This window comes from Carcharodon carcharias, chromosome 7 (assembly GCF_017639515.1).
Source record: "Carcharodon carcharias isolate sCarCar2 chromosome 7, sCarCar2.pri, whole genome shotgun sequence".
NCBI classification, from domain to species: domain Eukaryota; kingdom Metazoa; phylum Chordata; class Chondrichthyes; order Lamniformes; family Lamnidae; genus Carcharodon; species Carcharodon carcharias.
Window position 1 is genome coordinate 45,195,838 of NC_054473.1, and position 22,492 is coordinate 45,218,329.

General features: G+C 42.7%; 1 protein-coding gene across 1 annotated transcript in view; it reads left to right on the forward strand.

Annotated features, from left to right (window-relative positions):
• The window catches only part of LOC121279750 (receptor-type tyrosine-protein phosphatase gamma-like), a 783,231-nt gene that overhangs the window by 682,064 nt on the left and 78,675 nt on the right, over positions 1 to 22,492 (forward strand). The window contains exon 14 of the mRNA XM_041191026.1: positions 2,648 to 2,739. Coding sequence (XP_041046960.1) covers positions 2,648 to 2,739 — 92 coding nt within the window. The remainder of the gene's footprint in view (positions 1 to 2,647; positions 2,740 to 22,492) is intronic.

Genomic DNA, 22,492 nt, shown 5'->3' on the forward strand with positions numbered 1-22,492 from the left:
GAGGACTTTCTTTCTCTAATTATTTTTAATAGACCTTTTTGTAAACCAATACCAATTGTTTGAGGTCAGTTTCCTGCCTGAAAACTAAAGGGAACCATTCTCATCTGTTTCTGTGACTGGAATTTAATTGGCTTCAAAGATAAGTCTAGTTTAACAAAATGTAATCTTACTAATACATACTAATTCAGTTATGTCATTGTTACAATTTTCATTAATGGTCACTTTTAATGTTGGCAGTTCCTAACACAATCTTAAAAGATAACATCTGTAAATATATTATAATTGCCATAATTAAATTAGATACTCATCCTGTAAAAGTTTATCATTCAAATGCTTCCTTTAAATGAAAATAACTGCTACCTTTTCTCTTTGCCACTGAAAGTCAGAATAAATTTAAATGTTACAGGACAAATCCAATCTGGCCAACTACTGCCCCAGCAACCTACACTGAATCATTCAGCACCGCAGGCATTCTTAAGAGTGTCCTAGGCCCACCATCATCAGCTATTCAACAATGACCTTCCATCCAACATGTGGTCAGAAGTGGGGATGTTAACTGATGATTATACAGTGTTTAATATTATTCACAGCTCCTGAAATAAATGAAGCAGCCTTTTTCCCTCATGCAGCAAGGCCTGAACAACACCCATGTTTGGGCTGATAATTTGCAAATACCATTCGCTCACACAATTGCCAGACAATGACCATCTTCATCTGGAGAGAGTTTACCCAGCTCCCCTTGACATTGAACAGCATTACCATCATCGAATCCCCCACCATCAACATCCTGGGGGTCACCATTGACCAGAAACTTAACCGTGCCAGCCACGTAAATACTGTGGCTACAGGAGTGGATTAGTGGTTGGGAATTCTATAGCAAGTGACTCAGCTCCAGGCTGCCTAAAACCTTTCCAGCATCTACAAGGCACAATCAGGATATGAATATTTTCCACTTGCCTGAATGAGCGTATCTCCAATAACACAGGAAGCTCAACAACATGCAAGGACAAAGCAGCCCACTTGATTGGTACACTATCCACCAGTTGAAACATTTGCTTCCTCCACCACTGGTGCAGCATGGTTGTAATGTGTACCATCAACAAGATACACTGCAGCAACTCACCAAGACCTCTTCAACAGCACCTTCCAAACTGGCAAAATCTACCTTCTAGAAGAATCTGTAAGAACAAGGACACTAGGTACATGGGAACACCACCATCTCTAAATTCCTCTCCACGCCACAGAGCACCCTGACTTGGAAATATCACCTTCATTGTCACTGGGTTAAAATCCTGGAACTCGCGACCTAACAGCACTTGTGTAGCTTCACCATACAGACTGCAGTAGTTCAAGATGGAGGTTCACCACCACCTTCTCAAGGACATTTAGGGATGGACAATAAATGTGGACATACCAGCAGTGCCTACATTCTGTGAATGAATAATTTAAAAACGATAAGGGGAAATTAAGCAATTGAAACTCCATAGGTTTGATTTATGCAGTTTTCAGAATACTGCAATCATATTAACCATATTTGGAATTGATAATCATTTGTTCCTATATACACTGGTAACCAGGTATTTTAATATTCTGCGTGATAAAACAGAGTAAGATACCAACAAATAATCAAAGCCTTTAGCTGTAGTTGAATTATGTGAGTGCCTTAATTAGCTGACAGTAATTACTGCTCGGCGATTATACAGTGTGAGATCACCCTGTATAACAGAACAGTGCATTGGAAAAACATTAAGGACATTTCTTGTTTTCAGGGTGATATCAGTAAATTTACATGAATCAGGAATCAGCAAAATTAGGGCTACATGCGGGTGCTCCCAAACGGTTTATTAAGGGCATCATTGCAGCATAATAATCCTTTTGTTGGAAGCCCCTGATGAACATAGTAGTCCCTCCTCCTGTCACAAGCGCACAGGGAGGCTCATTTGATATTCAGTTCCAGCCCAAGGAAAGTCATTAAATCAGATGAGCAATGACGCTGGAGTTTTAGAGTCCAGCTTCAGTCAACATCACCATGCAAAGGCTGTTCACAGCTCTATGTGATTTTCTTGTCCGTGCCTTCTCTATGATGACCAATTTGTGCTCGTTACTTTGCATCAAGTACAGGTAAAATATTGGGAGGTTTGTGGTTCCACACATCTTTTACTAGCAGAAACTGTTTTGTTTGAATTCTCCTTTGTGATGTGATATTTTCATCCTTCTTGGGCCCCAGGCTGCTTCTCAGGCCATTTAGGAGCATATCTATTGATTTCTCTTTCTCAGCAGCTGTAATTCAGTTTTGTATTATTGTTCCATATGGCCTCAAAACGATAGGCAGGGAGCTTATAATGTTTAATAAAACTTTAACTTAAAAGATAGATGTGTAACTATGTTAGGCTAGAAAACTAGTGGATATTGCCTTTGCTACACTTCTAAGGGCAGACAGAATTTAAATTAACACTCATTTCAATTCTTTAGTAACTTTTTTCAAAGACCCATCAGAAATCTTTGAATGATTAATAATAAGCGCAAATTTAAATGATGGCAGTATGCCAGGGATTTATTTACAAACACCCACAATTTAAAAGACTTAAATTCTGGTCCATTCATATAGTTTTCCAGAGAATAAGCACATTGTTTATTTTCTCCTCAGAAAGTGTTTTCAGACAGCACACTTCTATGTGGAGGATAGCAGTTCACCACGAGTGGTTCCTAATGAAAGCATTCCCATCATTCCAATTCCAGGTAAGTCAGTTATTCGTTACTTCTCACGATACTTTTTTGCATACGTTCAAACACAATTTTTGAATGCCATATGGTTCAGGTTCACACTTACACAACTTAAGCAATATATGTAACACAAATATCCTTCAAAGTTAGTCTTTAGTTTTGTATGATTGTGCAAAGTACTTTGTTGGGGAACCAGTCTATGGCATATTCGTATTTTGCAATGTAATAATAAACTTAGGAATTTGTTGTAATTTTTACTAACTCAAAACATGGGTTAGATGGAATGCCTTTAGTAACTTATACTGAAAGTATCACATTTTGATTAAATGTTTAATTGCTATGTTGGTCTTGCCTGAAGTACGTGATTTGTGAGCTTGTGTAAAACACAGGACCATTGATTCATACAAAGTTTTAGTCTGAAATCCTAATGATGGTTAGCAGTGATTTATAATAGCATTATTTAACCTGGTTGTGCAGAGAGGGGAGGGGGAAGGGCAGCTGATTCCAAAGATATATGACAGATTTTGCCTACCTTTGACCCACAAGGAATGCAAGGACGATGTGTGTTTGTGTATATTTAAGTGAATGGATAAAATAGGAAATAAAGTAAGATTATTATACTCTGGGCAAGGGGATTGTTTCAGAAACCACTGGGTAGGTTGTTACAGTGTTTTCTACAGAGGAATTTGAAAATACTACTCTGCTTTTGGTATAAAATATTAAATGATATTTCATGGATTAGAATTTCATTAAAGGCTGGAATTTTCCAGCCCCGCCAATGTGAATGAAGATTTCATTGGCTTGCTGGCCCTTCCATGGGGGAATCTGCTGCGGCGGTGGGTGGGGGGAAGATGGAAAATCCTGGCCATATTTCTTATTACCTGACTCTCAAATGCTGAGAACCCAAATGTTGCTAATTTTCTTGTCTGTCAAATATCTGTCAGCAGGATGATAAGAGCATGTCACAAAACATTGATTTGATACTAAGCAGTAAGAATGCAAGAATACATTTGTCAAGCTGTTACACTTTACTTTCATCCGTGCCCTTTCACTGTAATGGCAGGAGCATTAAGGTTAAAGACCTGTATCTGTTAAACCTTAGATAAGAGATCAAATGTTTCCCCAGTTGCTAGTTGCACACTGTCTCTTAAGATCTACTCAAATTCTATTGAGTAGCTAAATTTAAAGAATCTGCTTTTTGTGATTTTATTTGCAGTGCCACTGTAGCAGAGGTGAATCCTTAATGTTTTATTCCTCTGTGCAGTAGTTAAATAGGCCTGCCTGGATAAATTATCTTCATCGACCTCCTGTCATGGGTTTTCACTGGGTGCTGTTGATCGCTGTCTTCTGTGCATTCACTTTGAATAATTGTCCCTGTCTGTCTATTGACAAGTGTACACATCAGGCCCAGAGAAGCAGATTGCAGATGAACATAAGGTTCACTCTGACAACAGAACCTCATTGGACTATTATTGCTGCCATTTTTTAGTTTTGTTTTTAGTTTCCTACACAATTACTTTGGTGCTCTCCTGATCATGAGATAGCTCCACTATTTGGCTTTAGCTATGTACAAATATTTTTGCAGGGAAGCAAAAGTTGAGATTTTCTTTAAGGTGATGCTTTATTCTCAAGATTTTAATGATTATAAGCCAAAGGGGTTACAAACATATGACCATACAAAAATTATGGCAGGAAAAGACGAGCTGATCTGTTAAACCCACCCCATACCATCATGATGTCTTAAGCCTCATGATTCACAACATCCCTCCACTTCATGCTAACCAAACCTTTATTAAAAAGCTGGCAGTTAAAATGTCTCTAAATGTTGCTGAGGCGACTATTTCCTACTTTTGAGTCATCTGGCCACACAGTTCATGGACATGGGCAAGTTCCCAATCTTGACTACATGCTGTAACAAAGCACTGAACACAGATCAGATAGTTTCCATTGGGACAGAGAAATAGTCAGTTTGTATCTGTATGACAGAATTGGCAGAGGTATCATAAAATCTGCTCCTTGAGTTGGCAAAATGCATAATGCAGGCTTATGAATATCAATAGAAGTTTTAATTATTGGTGGCTTTTATATTCAGTTTAGCTATCATGTGAAATTTGTTTGTGCCAAAAGTTGGGAGTGCAAGGAATGAATGTTAGCTCCAAGGCACACCTAACATTTGACCTGGGCCCCCTTATCAAAATGGACACAGTGCCACAGAATTTGAGTTAGTGTTGAACATATTTTGCCATCTGAAATTATGCGTTTCAGTTACAATGAACAGTTCAAGAAATTGGGACTTTCTTTCACTACAGCTGAGAAGGTTAAGGAGTGTTACAATAGTGAGGCCTTCAAGATTATGAAGGATCATAATAAATGTAAATAGTTGCAAATTTTTTTCACCAGTTGACAAGGCTGTAAGGAGAGGACCCTAATGTGAGATAGTTACAAAGAATAATTAAACAGGAGGTGCTTCTTTACAAAGAAGGCGATCACAATGTGGAATTCTTTGCCATTAACTTTTGCTGAAGCAGAACACTTATATTTTAAAGGTAAATTAGTAGCTTGGGCAAGAGGAGCAAGTAGGATTAGATTTGAAATGAAAGTAGAAAATGCTGGAAAATCTCAGCAGGTCTGGCAGCATCTGTGGAGAGAGAAACAGGGTTAATGTTTCAAGTCCATATGACTCTTCTTCAGTTTTACCAGCATTTTCTGTTTTTATTTCAGATTTCCAGCATATGCCGTATTTTGCTTTTATTTAAAGATTAGATTTGGTCACTTTTGAAGAAAACACTAGCACTGACTTTTGTACCAAACAGCCTGTTTCTATGCTGTATCCGTCCATGATTCTAGTTTTCTTTGCATTACTGTTTAGGGAAGATATATGTCGTTATTTGCAATGTTTCATTCTTGAATATCTTTTTCATATTAGCTTGGAAGTCTTCATTCTTGACTACTTTATGACCCTTAAAATCTAGCTGTGCTCACCCAAACAGCTACCACTGTATTTCTTTATGGCAGCATGTTCTGAAGTGCTTTCCTGACCTGTTGCAGCATTTGTGCATTTATATAAAAGCTAACCCGGACTTTCTGTCTGAAGTTCAGACATCCTCTGCCCTGATATCATTGCATCTTCTTGATTTTTTGGGTGTGATATTTGCAGTAATGAAGATTTGCAACATTGATGGCTGTGGTCAGACTGTAACACTTTAGAAAGTAACAAAGAGCCTTGCATGTAACTGGTTGTGTGTTCTAACCACAGACGCAAGTTTGCTGTCTATCCTTTTTTTTAAAAAAATGAATTGTTTTAATCAAAGATTGTTTTGGTTAAGGTGGTCTTTTCATTTTTCATTATTTTATGTTTTGGGCACTACTGTAATGCGCCTTCTCAACTAAGAGGATAAGCTGGTGATTGCCCCTATGCCTCGACCGGTACTTAGAGGATGTGCATGAAAGGAGTACAAGATGGTCATCCTTCTAATTTTTCAGTTCTTTTCTGTGGGGCAGTCCTTGGCTTCTGATGATTCTTCTACACAACCGCGTACTTGAAATTGGAAAGATACTGGACGGTATTTAATGGAGGCATTGGGGGTCTTGCCCTCGACTGGGGTGCTGGTGAGAACCCCACATTGCTTCTTTTAGGGAAAGCCCGCGTATTAAGTGCCACCCAGACACTTAACTGGACAGTGGTGCACCTTCCTGGGATTAGGAACCTCGGGAGCAGAGGTTCTGCCAGCCAAGAGCTGTCAGCCAATCAGAGGCCAGCAGCTCCATTGAACAGCAACGCCACCAGGGAGGCAGTGGCTGCTGCTAGTACAATATCCACTTGAGCCCTAGTATCACTGCTGGATCTCAGGTCACAGGTGAGTGATGGCAGGAAGGCGTTTACAGGGTCAGGGATGCGGACCAGGAGGGTTGGCATCAAGGTCAGGGAGGTGGCTCTGAGAGCCCCCCTTCCTGATGTTGGGACCCTCAATCAGGCACTGAGTGCCTTTGAAAGTGGGATACCCCAGGAGCCTGCAAGCAACCTCACACAGGTTTACTTGTCATATTCCTTGCGTGGCAAGTTCCCACCTACCACTGAATTTATAACAGTCTTGCGTTTAGCGTGTTCCGTGTAGGTGACCGAGTCTCGGATTATATTTTCCAAGAAAACCTTGAGAGCCCCGCGAGTTTCCTCGTAAATGAGGCCGGAGATGCGCTTAACGCCCCCGCGACGAGCGAGGCGGCGAATAGCAGGTTTGGTGATTCCCTGGATATTATCTTGGAGGACTTTCCGGTGCCGTTTTGCACCCCCTTTACCGAGACCTTTCCCGCCTTTGCCTCTACCGGACATCACACCCGGAGACAAAGCAGCACCAGTGAGATCAGGCCCTTAAATGAGCATTAATTGCCCACTTAGGAGCCTCAAAAGGCAGTGGGGCTTGGAGGCTGCTCACAGAACATGGACTTAATTGGGGTAAGGAGGGTAAGTGGTGGGGATCCCATCTGCCACCCTCCCGCCTGATTAAATGCCCCCCCCCGCTAAGCTAAGGGGGACGCCATTAAATTCTGCCTGATGTATAGGGAATTGTAGGAACAAAACCACATCTTGCAAATCTATTGATAAAGAGAAATACTAATACTATGCTGATCTCTTTATATAAACAGTTTATCAAATGATCCAATGTGCTATACAATATAAATGCTTTCAGCACTCCTGATAAGGAAACAACCTAGCAGCACAAGAAAGCATTCTCAACCCAATGGGTGATGCATTAAGGCACTGGCATCTTTACAAAGCTGCAGCCTGCTTTGTTACCTGGCAGCCTTAGAGGGAATAATATAGAATTGGGCATTGAGCATTAAAGAAAAACAGAAAATGCTGGAAAAACTCAGCAGGTCTGGCAGCATCTGTGGAGAGGGAACCAGAGTTAACGTTTCAAGCCCCTATAACTCTTCATCAGAGCTAAATAGAAATAGAAATGTGATGGATTTTATACTGTTTAAGAAGGATTGAAGCAGGTGAAGCAAGATAGAAGGTCAGGGATAGGTGGGACTCAAGACAGATTGACAAAGATGTCATGGACACAAGACAAAGGGAGTGTTAATGATAGTGGTAAGGGCTAAAGAAGGTGCTGATAGTGCCAGAATGTGTTAATAGCAGAACAAGGGCCTTTGTCAATCTCTCCTTATCTCCCATTTATCCCCTGACCTTCTATCTTGCTTCACCTGCTCCACCCCCTCTTAAACAGTATAAAATCCATCACATTGCTACTTCTGTTTTGCTCTGAAGAAGAGTCATACATACTTGAAACATGAACTCTGTTTCTCGTTCCACAAATGCTGCCAGACCTGCTGAGGTTTTTCAGCATTTTCTGCTTTTATTTCAGATTTCCAGCATCCACTATTTTGCTTTTGGCATTAAGTATTAGTTAGCCAGTAAATAGTTCAGCTTGCAATATTATCTGTATTTTTTATAATTAGTAAATTATCTTGTTATGCACTACCCATGATGATGTGCACTAGTCAGCCCAGCTTCAGGACAGTTTGAAGGGAGCAATTCAACTAGTGGTCACCATCACCAATTGGACTATGGCAAAATATTTGTAAGAGACCTTTGAACATTAATAGATCAAAATTCATAAACATACCAGAAATACTAATCATGTTGCTTCAAATAGCACTATATTGTTCAGCTTTATTGGGTCCATCTTGTGGATATGTGCTGGCCTATTTCTTAGATGCCTGTTTGCTTCTCAAATTTAGTGCTTCTGATTTTTATTCATACAAGAACTTAATGACTTGCTGTTGGAAGGAATTATAACAAATAGCAACAACTTTACAACATCAGTTAAAGATACTCCCTTGTCTTTCACCATTATACTCTTAAAAGACTCTCTCTTGTGTAATAAGGCTGTGGGGGTCATCCAGAAGATTCGTTGCAAGTGAGGAAATTTAAGCTACACTTTGCAGAGAAACTACTAACTCCTAACAGTCAAAGGCTCTCATAACATTTATTAAGGGAATCCTCCTGTTTTGACTAGATTCCAGACTGCATTAACTGATCTTTCTCAGCAGATGTATTAACATAATACATTATGCTGTGCTTATCTATACAACAGTAGGCAGTGGGCTTTAAAGTAATTTAATGCTTGTGAAGTGCTTCGAAAGGCTTCTAAGAGATGTGAATGTGATAAAAATGAATTCTTTTTGTGTACTTTGAGCAAGCAGCTGAATTCTTTAATATAGTCATGAGATAAAATAAAGCAAAAAACAGCTGTAGTCATAGAAATTGCACCCCAGTCTCAATCAGCACTATAGGCCTGATTGTAATTCCCAACTGAAAGTCATGCGGGTGAGGAGACAAAATGGATGGCCAACTGTTTGACCCTCTGCAGCTTTAGGCGCATGAGATTTTAACATATGGGCCTCATCTGGATAGCCACCATGAGTTTCACATCCAAAGCTGATGGAAAGCATTAAATGGCTGGAGCAGGATTTTGGGCAGCAAGGAGGCTGCTGCTGGGGTCCTGAAGGAATGGCCATGGCACTCACGGTTAAGTGAATGGGTGAGTGGTTGGGAAAGTAGGGGGTTGGGATGGGATATTTACTGCACTGGAATATGTTTATCCAGAACATAAAAGGCAATTGGACAGGAGCTCTGGGGCTTGCAACTTATTCCACTGTGCTTCTTATGTCACAGCATCAAGGATGTGATCTTACAGAAGCTCATTCATATAATGAATGAGTTTCACTTGAAACTCAGCAGCTAGTGAATTCTAGAAATAGAAAATATAGATACATGCATTCTTAAATATCTAGAACCAAAATTAAACCATGTGGTTGCCTTTAATTAAAAATAACTTAATCTGCCTGATTAAGTTATGACTTTAGGAATCTACTAAAACAATTATTTCAGCAGGCAGTCCTGTTGACAGATGGAAGCCTGTGTATGATTATTGAGCTGGTAACTAAAGGGCAGAAATTTAAGAAATGAAGACATTTGAAGAATGAAGGGAGAGGTTAGGAGAATTTTTTTATGCAAAGGGTTATAAAGACATGGAACACCCTGCCGGAAACAGTTGTGAATATTTAAAAAATAAAAATTTATTAACTGCACAAGGACAGGGACTAAATAGCAATTCTTTCGAAGAGTTGGCACAGATGCCCTGGGCCAAATGGCCTACATCTTTGCTGTAAAATTTTATGATTGCATCAAATTTCTGACTCAAGTTGGAATCCCTGAGTATGTATATTAAGGATCCATTCTCAGTATATTCCATGGGTAATTCTAACATTGTGCTGTTAATTGATTCACATGTGCAACCATAATTATTTCCCCTATTTGGGAGCTGCATAATCCAAATGAGCCTTCAATAGAATTACGAGCTCCAGGTGCCAGATGCAGCCACACTGATTAGTTTCTCGAGAATCATAATAGGAATGCTAGATGAATTTAACAATACATTGCATCAACTATCACCAGGATAACAGTTGCACAGAAAGGATTTAAAAACACACACAGTGGGGGATCAATTCAATTCAAGATGCTCCCCCCCCCCCCATTTTCCTACATAAAACAGGCATCGGGCCTCTGAGTTTCACGTTGTGATCTGTCGTGACTAATCTGGGCCAAAAGTGTGCCAGATGCCGAATTGGCTCAGGTGACTTATAGTGATCCAGGGCAAACATCTGAAAGCAGCAGTGGCCTGATAAATATGTATAAATGAGGCCCTGTGCCTGATTAAAGATCCTTCTGACAAATTGAATTTTTGGACTGCTGTAATTGTCATTCTAAAATTTGCCCTCAAATCAACAGTCAGGATGGATACTGCAGCAGTATTGTTTAAAGGGATCCTTGGCTTCATTTTAGAGAAACATTTGGTTGGTTGCTTTCAACAGCCAGTTGGCTATTATACCTACTCCAGCTGTGGTGGAGCTGACCAGAAAAATTGTGGCAAGTTCTTTTTTGGAGCTGCAGGACAATCTCTGCCCAAGGGCTTGTGCATAAATCCTCTGGCAACATGGGCAACAACTCAGCCAGTCACTGGTGCTGGACAATGTGTGTGAGAAAGAACAACAAAAAGAATGCCACGACCTGCAGCTGCTGGGAAAAGAGGGAGAAAAGGAGGATGCAGAGGAGACGTGCACCATGTCAGTGCACAGGAACAGAATATCTTGCCTCCAGTTAAATCTGTGCAAATCTTATCCTAGTGATAGTTGATGCAATGTATTGTTAAATTGATCTAGCATCCCTCTTATGATTCTCTACAAACTAATTAGTGTGGCTGCATCTGGCACCTGGAGCTTGTAATTCTATTAAGACACATCTGGATTATGCAGTTAAAACAAAAAGTACTGGAAATACTCAGCAGGTCAGGCAGCATCTGTGGAGACAAACAGAGTTAATGTTTCAGGACGAAATGACCTTTCATCAGAGCATCTCATCAATCATAATAAATGAAAGTCCTGTACAAGTTTGTCATATGCCTGTCTCTGATGTCATTGGACATAGCACAGTTGCTGTATCCACTTTGCTTCTGTTTTTGGCATAAGTTGAGTTTTTCCCCCAAGTGCTTGACTGAAGTAACCATTACAAGCTGTAGGTAGTAAGTAAGTTTGGCATTAATTTATGTGTGGGTTCTCCTGATCACCTACTGTCCCTTGGCTGGAAGATCTGCAGAAACCCTAAATATAATTATTCACATTTCTCCTGGATTTCTTTGGATGTTTGGATGAATATTCAGAAGAACACCTGAGAAATTCAACCCTGTTGTGTTCAGTAAGTTGAGGAATGAAAACTCTCCCTTCTTCCCTACTCAATAACTTAAGTTTTCTGTTTTAGTTCTTTTTCCATCATGAGTCCAAAATTCAGATTGTAGTTGAAGTGATATAATGGATGTGAAATTCTACAGCAGCTGCGTTCTTATAATATTGGGCTTAATGGATGAAGATTCTTTGCTGTTAAACTTCATTGAAATTTTGCCTGCTTACTTTTTACAAATTCGTGAATTTCAGCAGTCAAACAAATTAAGTTCAGGTTGGTTGTGTAGATCCTCATGAACTTTATGCAGGGTAGAAAAGCACAGGTACTTACTATGAGCTTATCACATTAGTCTTGGAGATAACATTTTCTTCCAGCGTAACCTTCATTAGATGTATCTTTGTTATCCAGGCTGCCAATTAGCTAACAACATTTCTCAGATTAAAGCTTTCCATAGTCTGATTGCACCAAGCTTCTTGCATGACACAAATCAACCTCACAGTACACTCAGTAATAAGGTTCACTGGACCTTATTTGTATTCTATTTGTTCTCTGCTTAGCATATTCTTTCGCCATATGTGCAAAACCAAAATGTTAGCATTCTTTTTCATATTTTCCTACATATGCATAATCTGCTGATGGACAAAAGCTCAACAGCACCATCCAGAACAAAACAGCTTGGCATCTCATTCACCACCTGAAGCATTCACTCCTTCCACCACTGATATAACATGGTTACTGCAGTGTACCATCTACAAAATGCACTGCAGCAACTTGCCATGGCGTTGTTGACAGCACCTCCTAAACCTTAAGCCTCTATCACCAAGAAGAACCAAGGTCAACAGGCACATATGGGGACACCACCGCCTGCAAGTTCCTCTCCAAGTCACACACTATGGGCAGAGTTTTCTGTGCTCATTGGCAGCGGGCGTGTTTAGCGGCGTGAGCAGACGATATGGCGAGAAGACCAAAAATTGGTTTAATGACATTGTGAAACCAGTTTGCAATCATCCACTTTGCCCGTCAATGGCAGGCCGCGTTTCCTGCCATTGGATGTTGGGAACGTCATTATAATACATCTGCATATCATTGTAATACATCTGCATATCATTGTAAGCCCAGCTTGCCGGAATCATCCCCCCACACTGGATCATCTGCGCACATCAGCATGATTGCTGATGTGTTTCACAACTGCACATAGGTGATGTACACCTGTTGAGCTGCACTTCACTTGGAATGTTGAGGTTTGTTTGTCTACCTTGCTTCAGGCAGCACTTGCAGTCATCAGTGCTAGGCTTTGCAGACAGTGCCATGTCACTTTTGCGGGGAGCTCACGGCAGGTCTATAGCTACCAGACCAGCCACAAGGTGGGGTGGCTTTTCAATCGCTGTAGGGCTGAACTTGCTTGGGGAAGGGAGAGGAGTGGCCTCAGGCAAGAGAAGAGGCTGCAGGGCTAGTGCTGTACTGGGGAAGGGGGGTATCCCAGGGTTTGTGTGGGGCACAAGTTGATCTGTGCAAGTGGCTTCAAGATGATGAGGACTGAGGAGACAGCCTCCAGAGGAGATGAAGCCAGAAGAAGATGTGAGGGTATGTGTGTGAGAGAGAGTGGTGATGTCCCTTGAGCTGGCAGGTAGTGAGGTGCCAGTGAATGTTTGATATGCTTGAGTGTATGAATTTAGTGTGCTGAGATGGTTGTCTTACCTTGACGGCTCAGATGAGATCATTCATCCTTTTTTCTGTATTGGATGGCCAACCTCTTCTGTGCAGCTTTGGCATCGATCACCACTGCCATCATCTACCAAGCCAGAGTGGTGAGATTTCTGGACCACTTGCGACCATAGCGGGGATAGAGGACATTACGGCGGGCCTCCATGCGTCCAAAAGGTGTTCCAAGGACACATCACTGAATCGGAGGGCTGCAGCCTTCTTGCCTTTCAGGGCCAAGTCTTCTGTGCAGCAGTCCTGGGCTGGGAGCACTGAGAGGTGTGTGCGCAGCTCCACTTTAAATATAGCACCTGGAGTGAGGAGCAGCGAGGTGATGGCATGGCGGGCAAATGAGAGCCCGCCCGCAATTGAAATGGCATGTTTCCCAGGAATGCATGATAAATGAGACTGGATTGGGACGATATGGCTTGAAAAGCCACCATTATGGCTGGCGGGTAAAACGTCCTTTTTCTCCCCTGCTACCGCACTTAGTGCAAATCTGGGATGATTCCGCCCTATATTGACTTGGAAATACATTTGCCATTCCTTCATTGTTGCTGAGTCCTGGAAATTCATACCTAACAGCACTGTGGGAGCACTTTTGCCACATGGACTATAGCTGTTCAAGAAGGCAGCTCACCACCATCTTCTCCAGGGCAATGTTCTGTTCCAGAAATCCAGTTCTGCTGCACAGAATAGGTTGGCCATCCAATACAGAAAATGGATGAATGATCCAGAAGGATAGTATTGGATCCAATCTTGATTCATTCTTACATATATTCAGAGTGAAACATTACAAGCAAACACCTCCTAACTCAAACATACTACAGTTTCAGTGTTTCTTTATATTTGCTCAAGTGAAACCCCAATTCATGCCCTCCACCTTCAATGAGTTAAACACAATTGATATATAGTTAGCAAGGGATGTGCAAGAAATGCTGACTTTGCCAGTGATGCTCACACCCCATGAATGAATTAAGAAAGATCTGCCTTAATGGAGGTTCAACAAAATTCCATTATATTGCCATAAAAATGCTGCGTTCAGAATTGAATTTACTTGTTCTATCTTCATAGTTGTGTTATTTTCATATGCATTACTCCCAAGACATCCAGATTCCTCAAATAAGAATAGTTTAATATTGAATAAATCTTTAAAGTTCTTTATCCTGCCATTAGTACAAAATGTAACCTTTCATAGTGAACCAAATATTAAGGATAATCAAACTAAGCACGCCTGGTATTAAAAAAGAAATAATCGTACTAAAAACAGAACAGCAGCATCTCAAGAGAAATGAGGTTAGAATCTGTTCGGTGAGATCTCTGACAAAGGATCCTACATTCTGTTGAAGGACCTCAACTGAAACTTTATTCTTTGTCTTTTAAATATTGACTGACGTATATTCTCTATTCTATTTCTATTTTTTATTTTCAACTCCAACAGTTTATTGTAATTAAACCTGGGCCAGAATATTGCAGTCGGCGTGTGGGGGTGGGCCCGACATTCCAATGTGTAAAGTGATGCGAGATGACGTCAGGCATGCACCCCGATGTCATCATGCGTCATTTCGATCTTTCGTTCGGTGGGCATGCACTGGAGGCAGCTGCGCACCCGCTGAACTGTCAGCAGCCTATTAAGGCCATTAAAAAAGTAATTAAGCTGATTAACCTGAAGGTTGACAGGCAGGCGAAGAGCCCAAGCGGCCTTCACGCTTTTCAGGAAACCTCATCCACGGGCAGGATGAGGTTTCCTGAAGGTTTTACAAAATAATTTAATAAATTTTGCTACACTCACAAACATATCCCAGCTCATGTGACACTGTCACATGAGGGGACATATTTAAATAATTTTTTACTTCATTTATAACAAAATTTTGATTGCTGCGCTCTTACGCATGCATGCGCGAAAGAGCGCAGGCCCCGACTCTCCCTCCTCCCCCCGCACAGGTAGTGCTGAGCGCTACCAGCCCCGCGTTACGCTGGGTGGGCCTTAATTGGCCCGCCCACATAAAATGGTGGCGTGCAACCGATCGCGGGCGGCGATCAGCTCCGCACCCGCCCCACTCCCTCCCTCCCAGCCTGCCCGACATAGGCAAGATCAGGTCCTGGTGTAATGACACTGATCGGTTAGAAATATTGAGCAACAATCTATTTTTTTCCACATGCATTTCACTGCTCAGTTGTAAATAAATAGAATTTGATATAGTAATTTGAACCTGAAGGTAACATTGAAAGAAACTTTAGCACAAAACATAGAGGTGAATTTTACACTTTGAAATGAGGACTGCTGCACCAAACCCCCGTCCCCACCCCTGCACATGCGTAAAATCCAGCGTGATGACAATGAGTTGCTAACCTGACGTAATCACACAGGTCTCCCATAGAACCATAGAAAAGTTACAGCACAGAAGGAGGCCATTCGGCCCATCTGGTCCATGCCAGCCCGAGCACACCCAGGTGCCCTTTCTAATCCCACCTTCCTGCACCTGGCCCATGGTCCTGCAGCTTACAGCACTTGAGGTGCAGATCCAGGTACTTTTTAAAAGAGTTTAGAGCTTCTGCCTCTACCACCAACTTGAGCAGTGAATTCCAGACACCCACGACCCTCTGCGTAAAAAGTTCTTCCTCATGTCACCCCTACACCTTCTGCCACTTATCTTGAATCTATGTCCCCTGGTTCTAATATTCTCCACCAAGGGAAACAATTTTATCCTGTCCACTATCTATTTCCCTCATAATTTTGTACACCTCAATCAAGTCACCTCTCAGTCTTCTTTGTTCTAAGGAAAATAACCCCAACCTATCCAATCTCTCCTCGTAGCTACACTTTTCTAACCCTGGCAACATTCTTGTAAACCTCCTCTGCACTCTCTCCAGAGCTATTACGTCCTTCCTGTAATGTGGTGACCAGAACTACACACAGTACTCCAGTTGTGGTCTCACCAGTGTTTTATACAATTCCAACATTATATCCTTACTTTTATATTCTATACCTCTGCCAGTGAAGGAGAGCATTCCGTATGCCTTCTTTATAACCTTGTCAACTTGAAGTGCTGCCTTCAGGGACCTGTGTACTTGTACGCCAAGATCTCTCACGTCATCTACCACTCTTAGTATATTCCCATTTATTGTGTAATCCCTGTAACTGTTTGACCTCCCTAAATGTATGACCTCACACTTCTCTATGTTAAAATCCATCTGCTCCTTTACCATCCACTCCACCAACCCATCTATTTCGTTTTGGAGATTATGGCTATCCTCTACACTATCTACTGCTCGGCCAATCTTTGTGTCATCTGCAAATTTCCCAATCGTGCCCCCCCCCCCCCCCTTCACATCCAAATCGTTAATATATAACACAAACAGCAAGGGTCCCAACACCGAGCACCACTTGAGACAACTTTCCATTCACAAGGGCATCACAATTACCCTTTGTTTCATGTTACAAAACCAACCTTTTATTCAGTTTGCTGCACTACCCTGAATCTCATGGGCTTTTACTTTCCTGACCAATCTGCCATATAGGACCTTGCCAAATGCCTTGCTAAAATCCATGTACACAACATCCACTACACTTCCTTCATCATCCCATTATATGAAAGTGACTGGCTGTCGAAATGAAAATCAAAATTTTGAAAAAACTAATTAACCAGCTATTAAATTTGTGAACAAGGCATCAGACTTGAATTTTGCCTTGTACATGCCATTTTTGACTGGGTGCTTTTGGAAAATGTTTGGAGTCACACCAGGTAAGTGGATATAAAGGCTCAAAGTAGCACTGTGGCTGCATTCAGCGGAAGATTCTGACACTGAAGGTGGGAGAGTTTTACAATGGTTTAACTTTGATTTATCTTAGTTTTCAGCCTGCATGAGGCCAATTTCTCAGGGAAGGGGAAATACAGAAAGTGCTGCAAACAAGTTTATGCACTCCATCATTTAGATCGCTTTCTGCCATGGGAATTGTGCATTCTGTAGGTGGTTCCTCTGAGGAGAAGGAGGAGGATAGTTGGTCAGGGACAGGTGTGCCCAATGGTCATCAGGTGTGCAGAGCAAGAGGCTGTGGAGGAGAGACAGGAACACCAGGCAGGCAGAGGTAGATGAAGGCACTGCCCTGGAAATCGTATCCACAGGGTGAGGATGGCATACCTCCAGATGTCCGAATGCTCAGTGCCTCCGAGGTGATTGCCTCCATTTGTGTTGGTAGTCACCTGCGCCTGTGGTGTTGAAAGTAACTGTGGCCTTGAATTCTTCTGCTTCTGGGTCATTCCAGAATTGTTACGGTGCAAAAGGTCATTTGGCCCATCATGCCTGCACCAGCTCTCCAAATGAGCCACCTGCTGTAACTGTGCGCGTTCTTACTTTTCAGACAACAGTCTAATTCCCTTTTGAATGCTTCAGTTGAACCTGCCTCCACGACACTGTCAGGCAATGTGTTCCAAACTCTAACTGCTTGCTGCATAAAAAAGTTTCTCTTCATATCACTTTTGATTCTTTTACTATAATTGCTTTAAATCTGTGCCCTCTCATTCTCGATCCTTTCACAACTGGAAACAGTTTCTCCCTATCTGCTCTATCTAGGCCCCTCATGATTTTGAATACCTCTATCAAAACTCTTCTCAACATTCTTTTCTCCAAGTGAAACAGTCGTAACTTGTCCAATCTGTCTTCATAACTGAAGTTCCTCATCCCTGGAACCATTCTCGTGAATCTTTTCTGCACCCTCTCCAATGCCTTCACATCATTCCGAAAGTGCAGCGCCCAGAAGTGGACGCAATACTCTAGCTAAGTCCAAACTAGTGACTTATACAAATTCAACATAACCTTCTTGCTCTTGTACTCTATGCCCCTGTTAATAAAACCTAGGATACTGTATGCTTTATTAACTGCTCTGTCAATCTATCCTGCCTTCAATGATGTATGCACATTTGCACCCAGATCCCTCTGCCCCGTACCCCCTTTTAGAGTTGTACCCTTTATTTTTTATTGTCTCTCGCATGTTTTTACTACCAAAATTAATCGCTTCACATTTCTCTGTATTGAACTTCATCTGCCACCTGCCCACCCATTCCACCAACTTGTCTATGTTCCTTTGAAGTTCTCTCTCCTCACAGTTCATAGTACTTCCACATTTTGTATCATCCGCAAACTTTAAAATTGTGCCCCGTACACCGAGGTCTAGGTCATTAATTCATATCAAGAAAAGCAAGGATCCCAACACATCCCTGGTGAGCTCCACTTCAAACCTTCCTCCAGCACGAAAAACATCGATTAACCACTACTCTCTGTTTCCTGTCGCTCAGCCAGTTCCATATCCATGTTGCTACTGTCCTTTTTATTCCATGAGCTATAACTTTGCTCACAAGTCTGTTGTGTGGCACTCAAATGCCTTTTGGAAGTCCATGTACACTACATCAACAGCATTGCCCTCATCAAACCTCTTGAGTTACCTCATCAAAACACTCCAAGCTAATTAAGCATGATTTTCCCTTAAAAAATCCATGCTGGCTTTCCTCAATTAACTGCATTTGTTCATGTGACTATTAAGCCTGAGGCCTGAGTTATTACTTGAAGAAGTATCCCCACCACCAAAGTTAAACTGCCTGGCCTGAAGTTGCTGGGCTTATCTTTAGACTCTTTTTTGCACAAGAGTTTAATGTTTGCAATTCTATAGTCCTCTGGGACCACCCCTGAGTCTAAGGAAGACTGAAAAATTATGGCCTGTGCCTTTGAAATTTCCACTCTCACTTCCCTCAGTATTCTTGGATGCATCTCACCCAGTCCTGGTGCCTTATCAATTTTAAGTATAGATAATCTATCTAATACCTCCTGCTTTTCAATTTTAAACCCATCTGGTATCTGAATTACCTCATCTTTTACCATGGCCTGGATAGCATCTTCTACCTTCGTAAAGACAGATGCAAAGTATTCATTTAGTACCTCAGCGATGCCCTCTGTCCCCATGTGTAAATCTCCTTTTTGATCCCTAATTCCAGGCATCATATGGAGACTTTAGCAGAATTTCAAAGCCTGTGGCTCATTACTGTATAAAGATTTTTACGGATGTCATATTCAGGCATGACCTTGAGTTCAATACCATTTACCACTGACAATGCCATTCAAGCAGAAAGAGCCAGAGGCTTGCTGCCATGGCTGGATTTCTGAAGGTGCAAGAGGTCATCAATTGCACACATGTGGCAATCAAAGTTCCATCTGGGCAGCCAGGAGCATTTGTCAATAAAAAAGGATTTCATTTAATCAATGTGCAGATTGTGTGTGACCATTGGAAAAGGATAATGCAGGTGTGTGCATTCGGGGAGCAGTCACGATTCACGATTCATACATATTGGGGCACTCACAGGTGCCAGGGATGTTCAGTGGCCCAGGCCTTTGGATGGCTCACTTCTGGACGATAACCAAACTCTGGTGCTTCAGCGAGAGGAAGGCCTGGCAGGGGAGGATCTAATGGAGAGAACCGCATCTGCTGTTGATGAATCTGATGATGAGGAGGGTGAGCCATGATGAGGAGGGTGAACCATGCTAGCCAGCTGGATGCCAGAGAGATGCAAGATTCTCTAATTATGTTAAGATTTCAGTAGCAATGTGTAATTTGCTCAATGAGAACATCCTGGCTGTGCTCGCCTTTTCTTGGTATCTCCCACGCATCTACACCAAAGCCGCCTGTGCATGTACCAGTACAGAGGTACTAAATGAGGCCAATCAGAGGGACCCACATGAGCATAAACTCCCTTAACACCACGCATTAAATTCAAATGAAAACCACATGCATGAAGCAAGAATGCAGCTGGAACGTCAAGTGAAAAGAATAATTAAGCAATAACGATTTTCATAACTCTCAAAATTAAACAATAACACTTGTGAACCCACATGTGACTAATGTGGCATTTTCTAAAATTGTTTGTGAGTGTTAAGACATGGTGTTACCCCCTTGGCACCAGCTGACCCTTATGCCCCTTTGCCTGGGATAACTTTGGTGGGCATGCTTTGGTTGTCAGAGGCCATGAGGGCCCAGATGTGATGGGAGTCTCCTGCTCAGTGGCAGGAAGCTCAACTGTTGCCATGGAACTCTGAGGCATTTGTGTCAATGGCAAAGTGATGGAGGGGAGGCTGTCCACATCAGAAGCGCACTGAAAGGTGCTCCCTGATGATGAGAGCAATTGTTCTTCCACCGCCATGAGGTCCATTTGGCACTCCCAGCTTTTCTGAGAGGAACCAGGACCTGGATGTGACTCCAGGCACCTCATCCTCCCTTTCACCCTGGCTCTGGGCACCGGAGCTCAGAGGCAAGGCGCTGCAGTGCAAGTCAGGATGCATACCCAGTGTCCTATCAGTTAGCTGTTGGGTTTGGCCCTCCATAACAGTTACTAGTGTCTCAATGGAGGAAGCTATGCATTCTGAAGAGTGGGTGATCGCAGCACTCAAGGCCTGAATGGACTCCTCCACTGTCCATGCCAGTGCATGCAACTCCTCTGGAATCTCTGCCATTTCTTCAACTACCATGCGCTGTAAATTCAGCATCTGCCATCAACGGATGACTCCAGAGGCTTGTCATCAGCCTGGGGCTCAGCGTCTAGGTTGCCTCTAGCAGTCCTTCGACTGCCAGAGGCTTGCTCTATCTCAGTCTCTGACAGCTGGCCTTGCGACTGTCAGACTGAGGACTGTATCCTCTGGTCGCCTGAGGCCATGAGGGTCCCTGTGTGCTGGGACTCTCCTGCTGAACTGTCGCTATGGCGCTCTGAGGCTGGTGATGGGTGGAGAGCAAGGATGTGACGCTGCACCCTGTGAGGCAACCTCCTCCTCCTCAGAGGTTATCATTGGTCCCTTGGGGCTGGTGGGCATAGCTGCCAATGTTTCACCTGTGGGAGAAACAAACAAGGAGAATGAAGGGCCTTATCATCATTTGAGATGACTTCAGAGAGACATGCCTCCTAAAACACACACTCGTGACATTGGGAGATAGTAACCAGGGCTTGAACCTTAGGCACTGCAACACTGAGACACACATTCCTCCCCAAATTCTGCAAGCCTCCAGAGTCAAAAGCCATCAATCCTATCTTCCCAATTTCCAACCCCCACCTCCATCCTCTTCAGCACTGTTTACAGGAGAGAACTATGCACCTTTGGAATCTCACCACCCTGGGACGTCCCTCCAACCTTGCCTTGCCCAATGATGTGACGCCACTGATTCACTGCCTGCTCCAGCACTCCCTCCTCTATCGTGATGAAAGTGGTCATGTTGGCTTGACCACCTCTGGGCCTGGCCCCCTCTCTAGCTTTACATGCCCTCATTTCCTGCAAATAAAAAAAGAGCCATCGTAATGAATCTGCTTCATTAAAATCATGTTTTCAAATGTGTGGCCAACGTGTCCTTTTGTCGGCAGTCAACATTCCTCAATGTTCCTTGCTAACTAACAGATGTTGTTGTTCATAAGCTCCCCCCAACCACTCCCAAATCCAACCCCCGGTGCCAAGCTAAGTGGCATGTCTGCTTCATGCTGCCGTGTCCACTTGGCCAAGACACTGGGCAATCCCACTCTTGACACACAAACCGACATACCCTTCCATATAGGTCCATCTCCGAAATGTTTACACACTCACACTGGCAGATTAAAAGAGGTCATTGAGCCTTTTACAGCACTGTAACCAAGTCCTTCGGATGAACCCAGGCTGCTGACTGTATCTGCAACCTCCGTCTAGCGTACTTTGGTCTGGCTGGAAGGTCTCCTTTACCTGTTAACAGGCATGACGCCCTCCCACCGATCACTCACCACTTGGAGGAGGACTCACAGGTAGTCATCATCAAACCATGGGGCCGTCCTTGGTCTAGGCTAACAGCTCCTCTTTCTGCCATGTGCTTTACAGCCTCTGATAAAGAGTGTTAAAGGATAGAATTTAAGTCTTTTCCTAAGCACTTGTTATTCAGAAGGGGAATGGGACAAGTGTACTCAAATGTTCTTTCCTACCTGGCAAGGTCCTGATTGAGACAATGCTGGCCCAAAAGTTTGCAAAATTTAAAAACAAGCTCTTACCTGCTGCTTGCTGCTCCAATAGTTCAAAGGATTCCACACTCTTCTGTTTAAAAACCTGTCTGAAAACCACTAATTATGGTGCAGCTGCCAGAAACCCATGCCAGGGTACCTTTAAATGGTTGGCCGTGACCAACTTCTGGTTCACGACCTACCCTCTCCCTCTCCCTGGACATCCTACACTGGAGGCCCAATTCCGCGCGCTGCCCATGCCTCTTTGTGATTGTTAATTGGCCATGGGATGCTTTATTTGGCATCTTTAAAAGGCGGGGGTGGAAGTCAG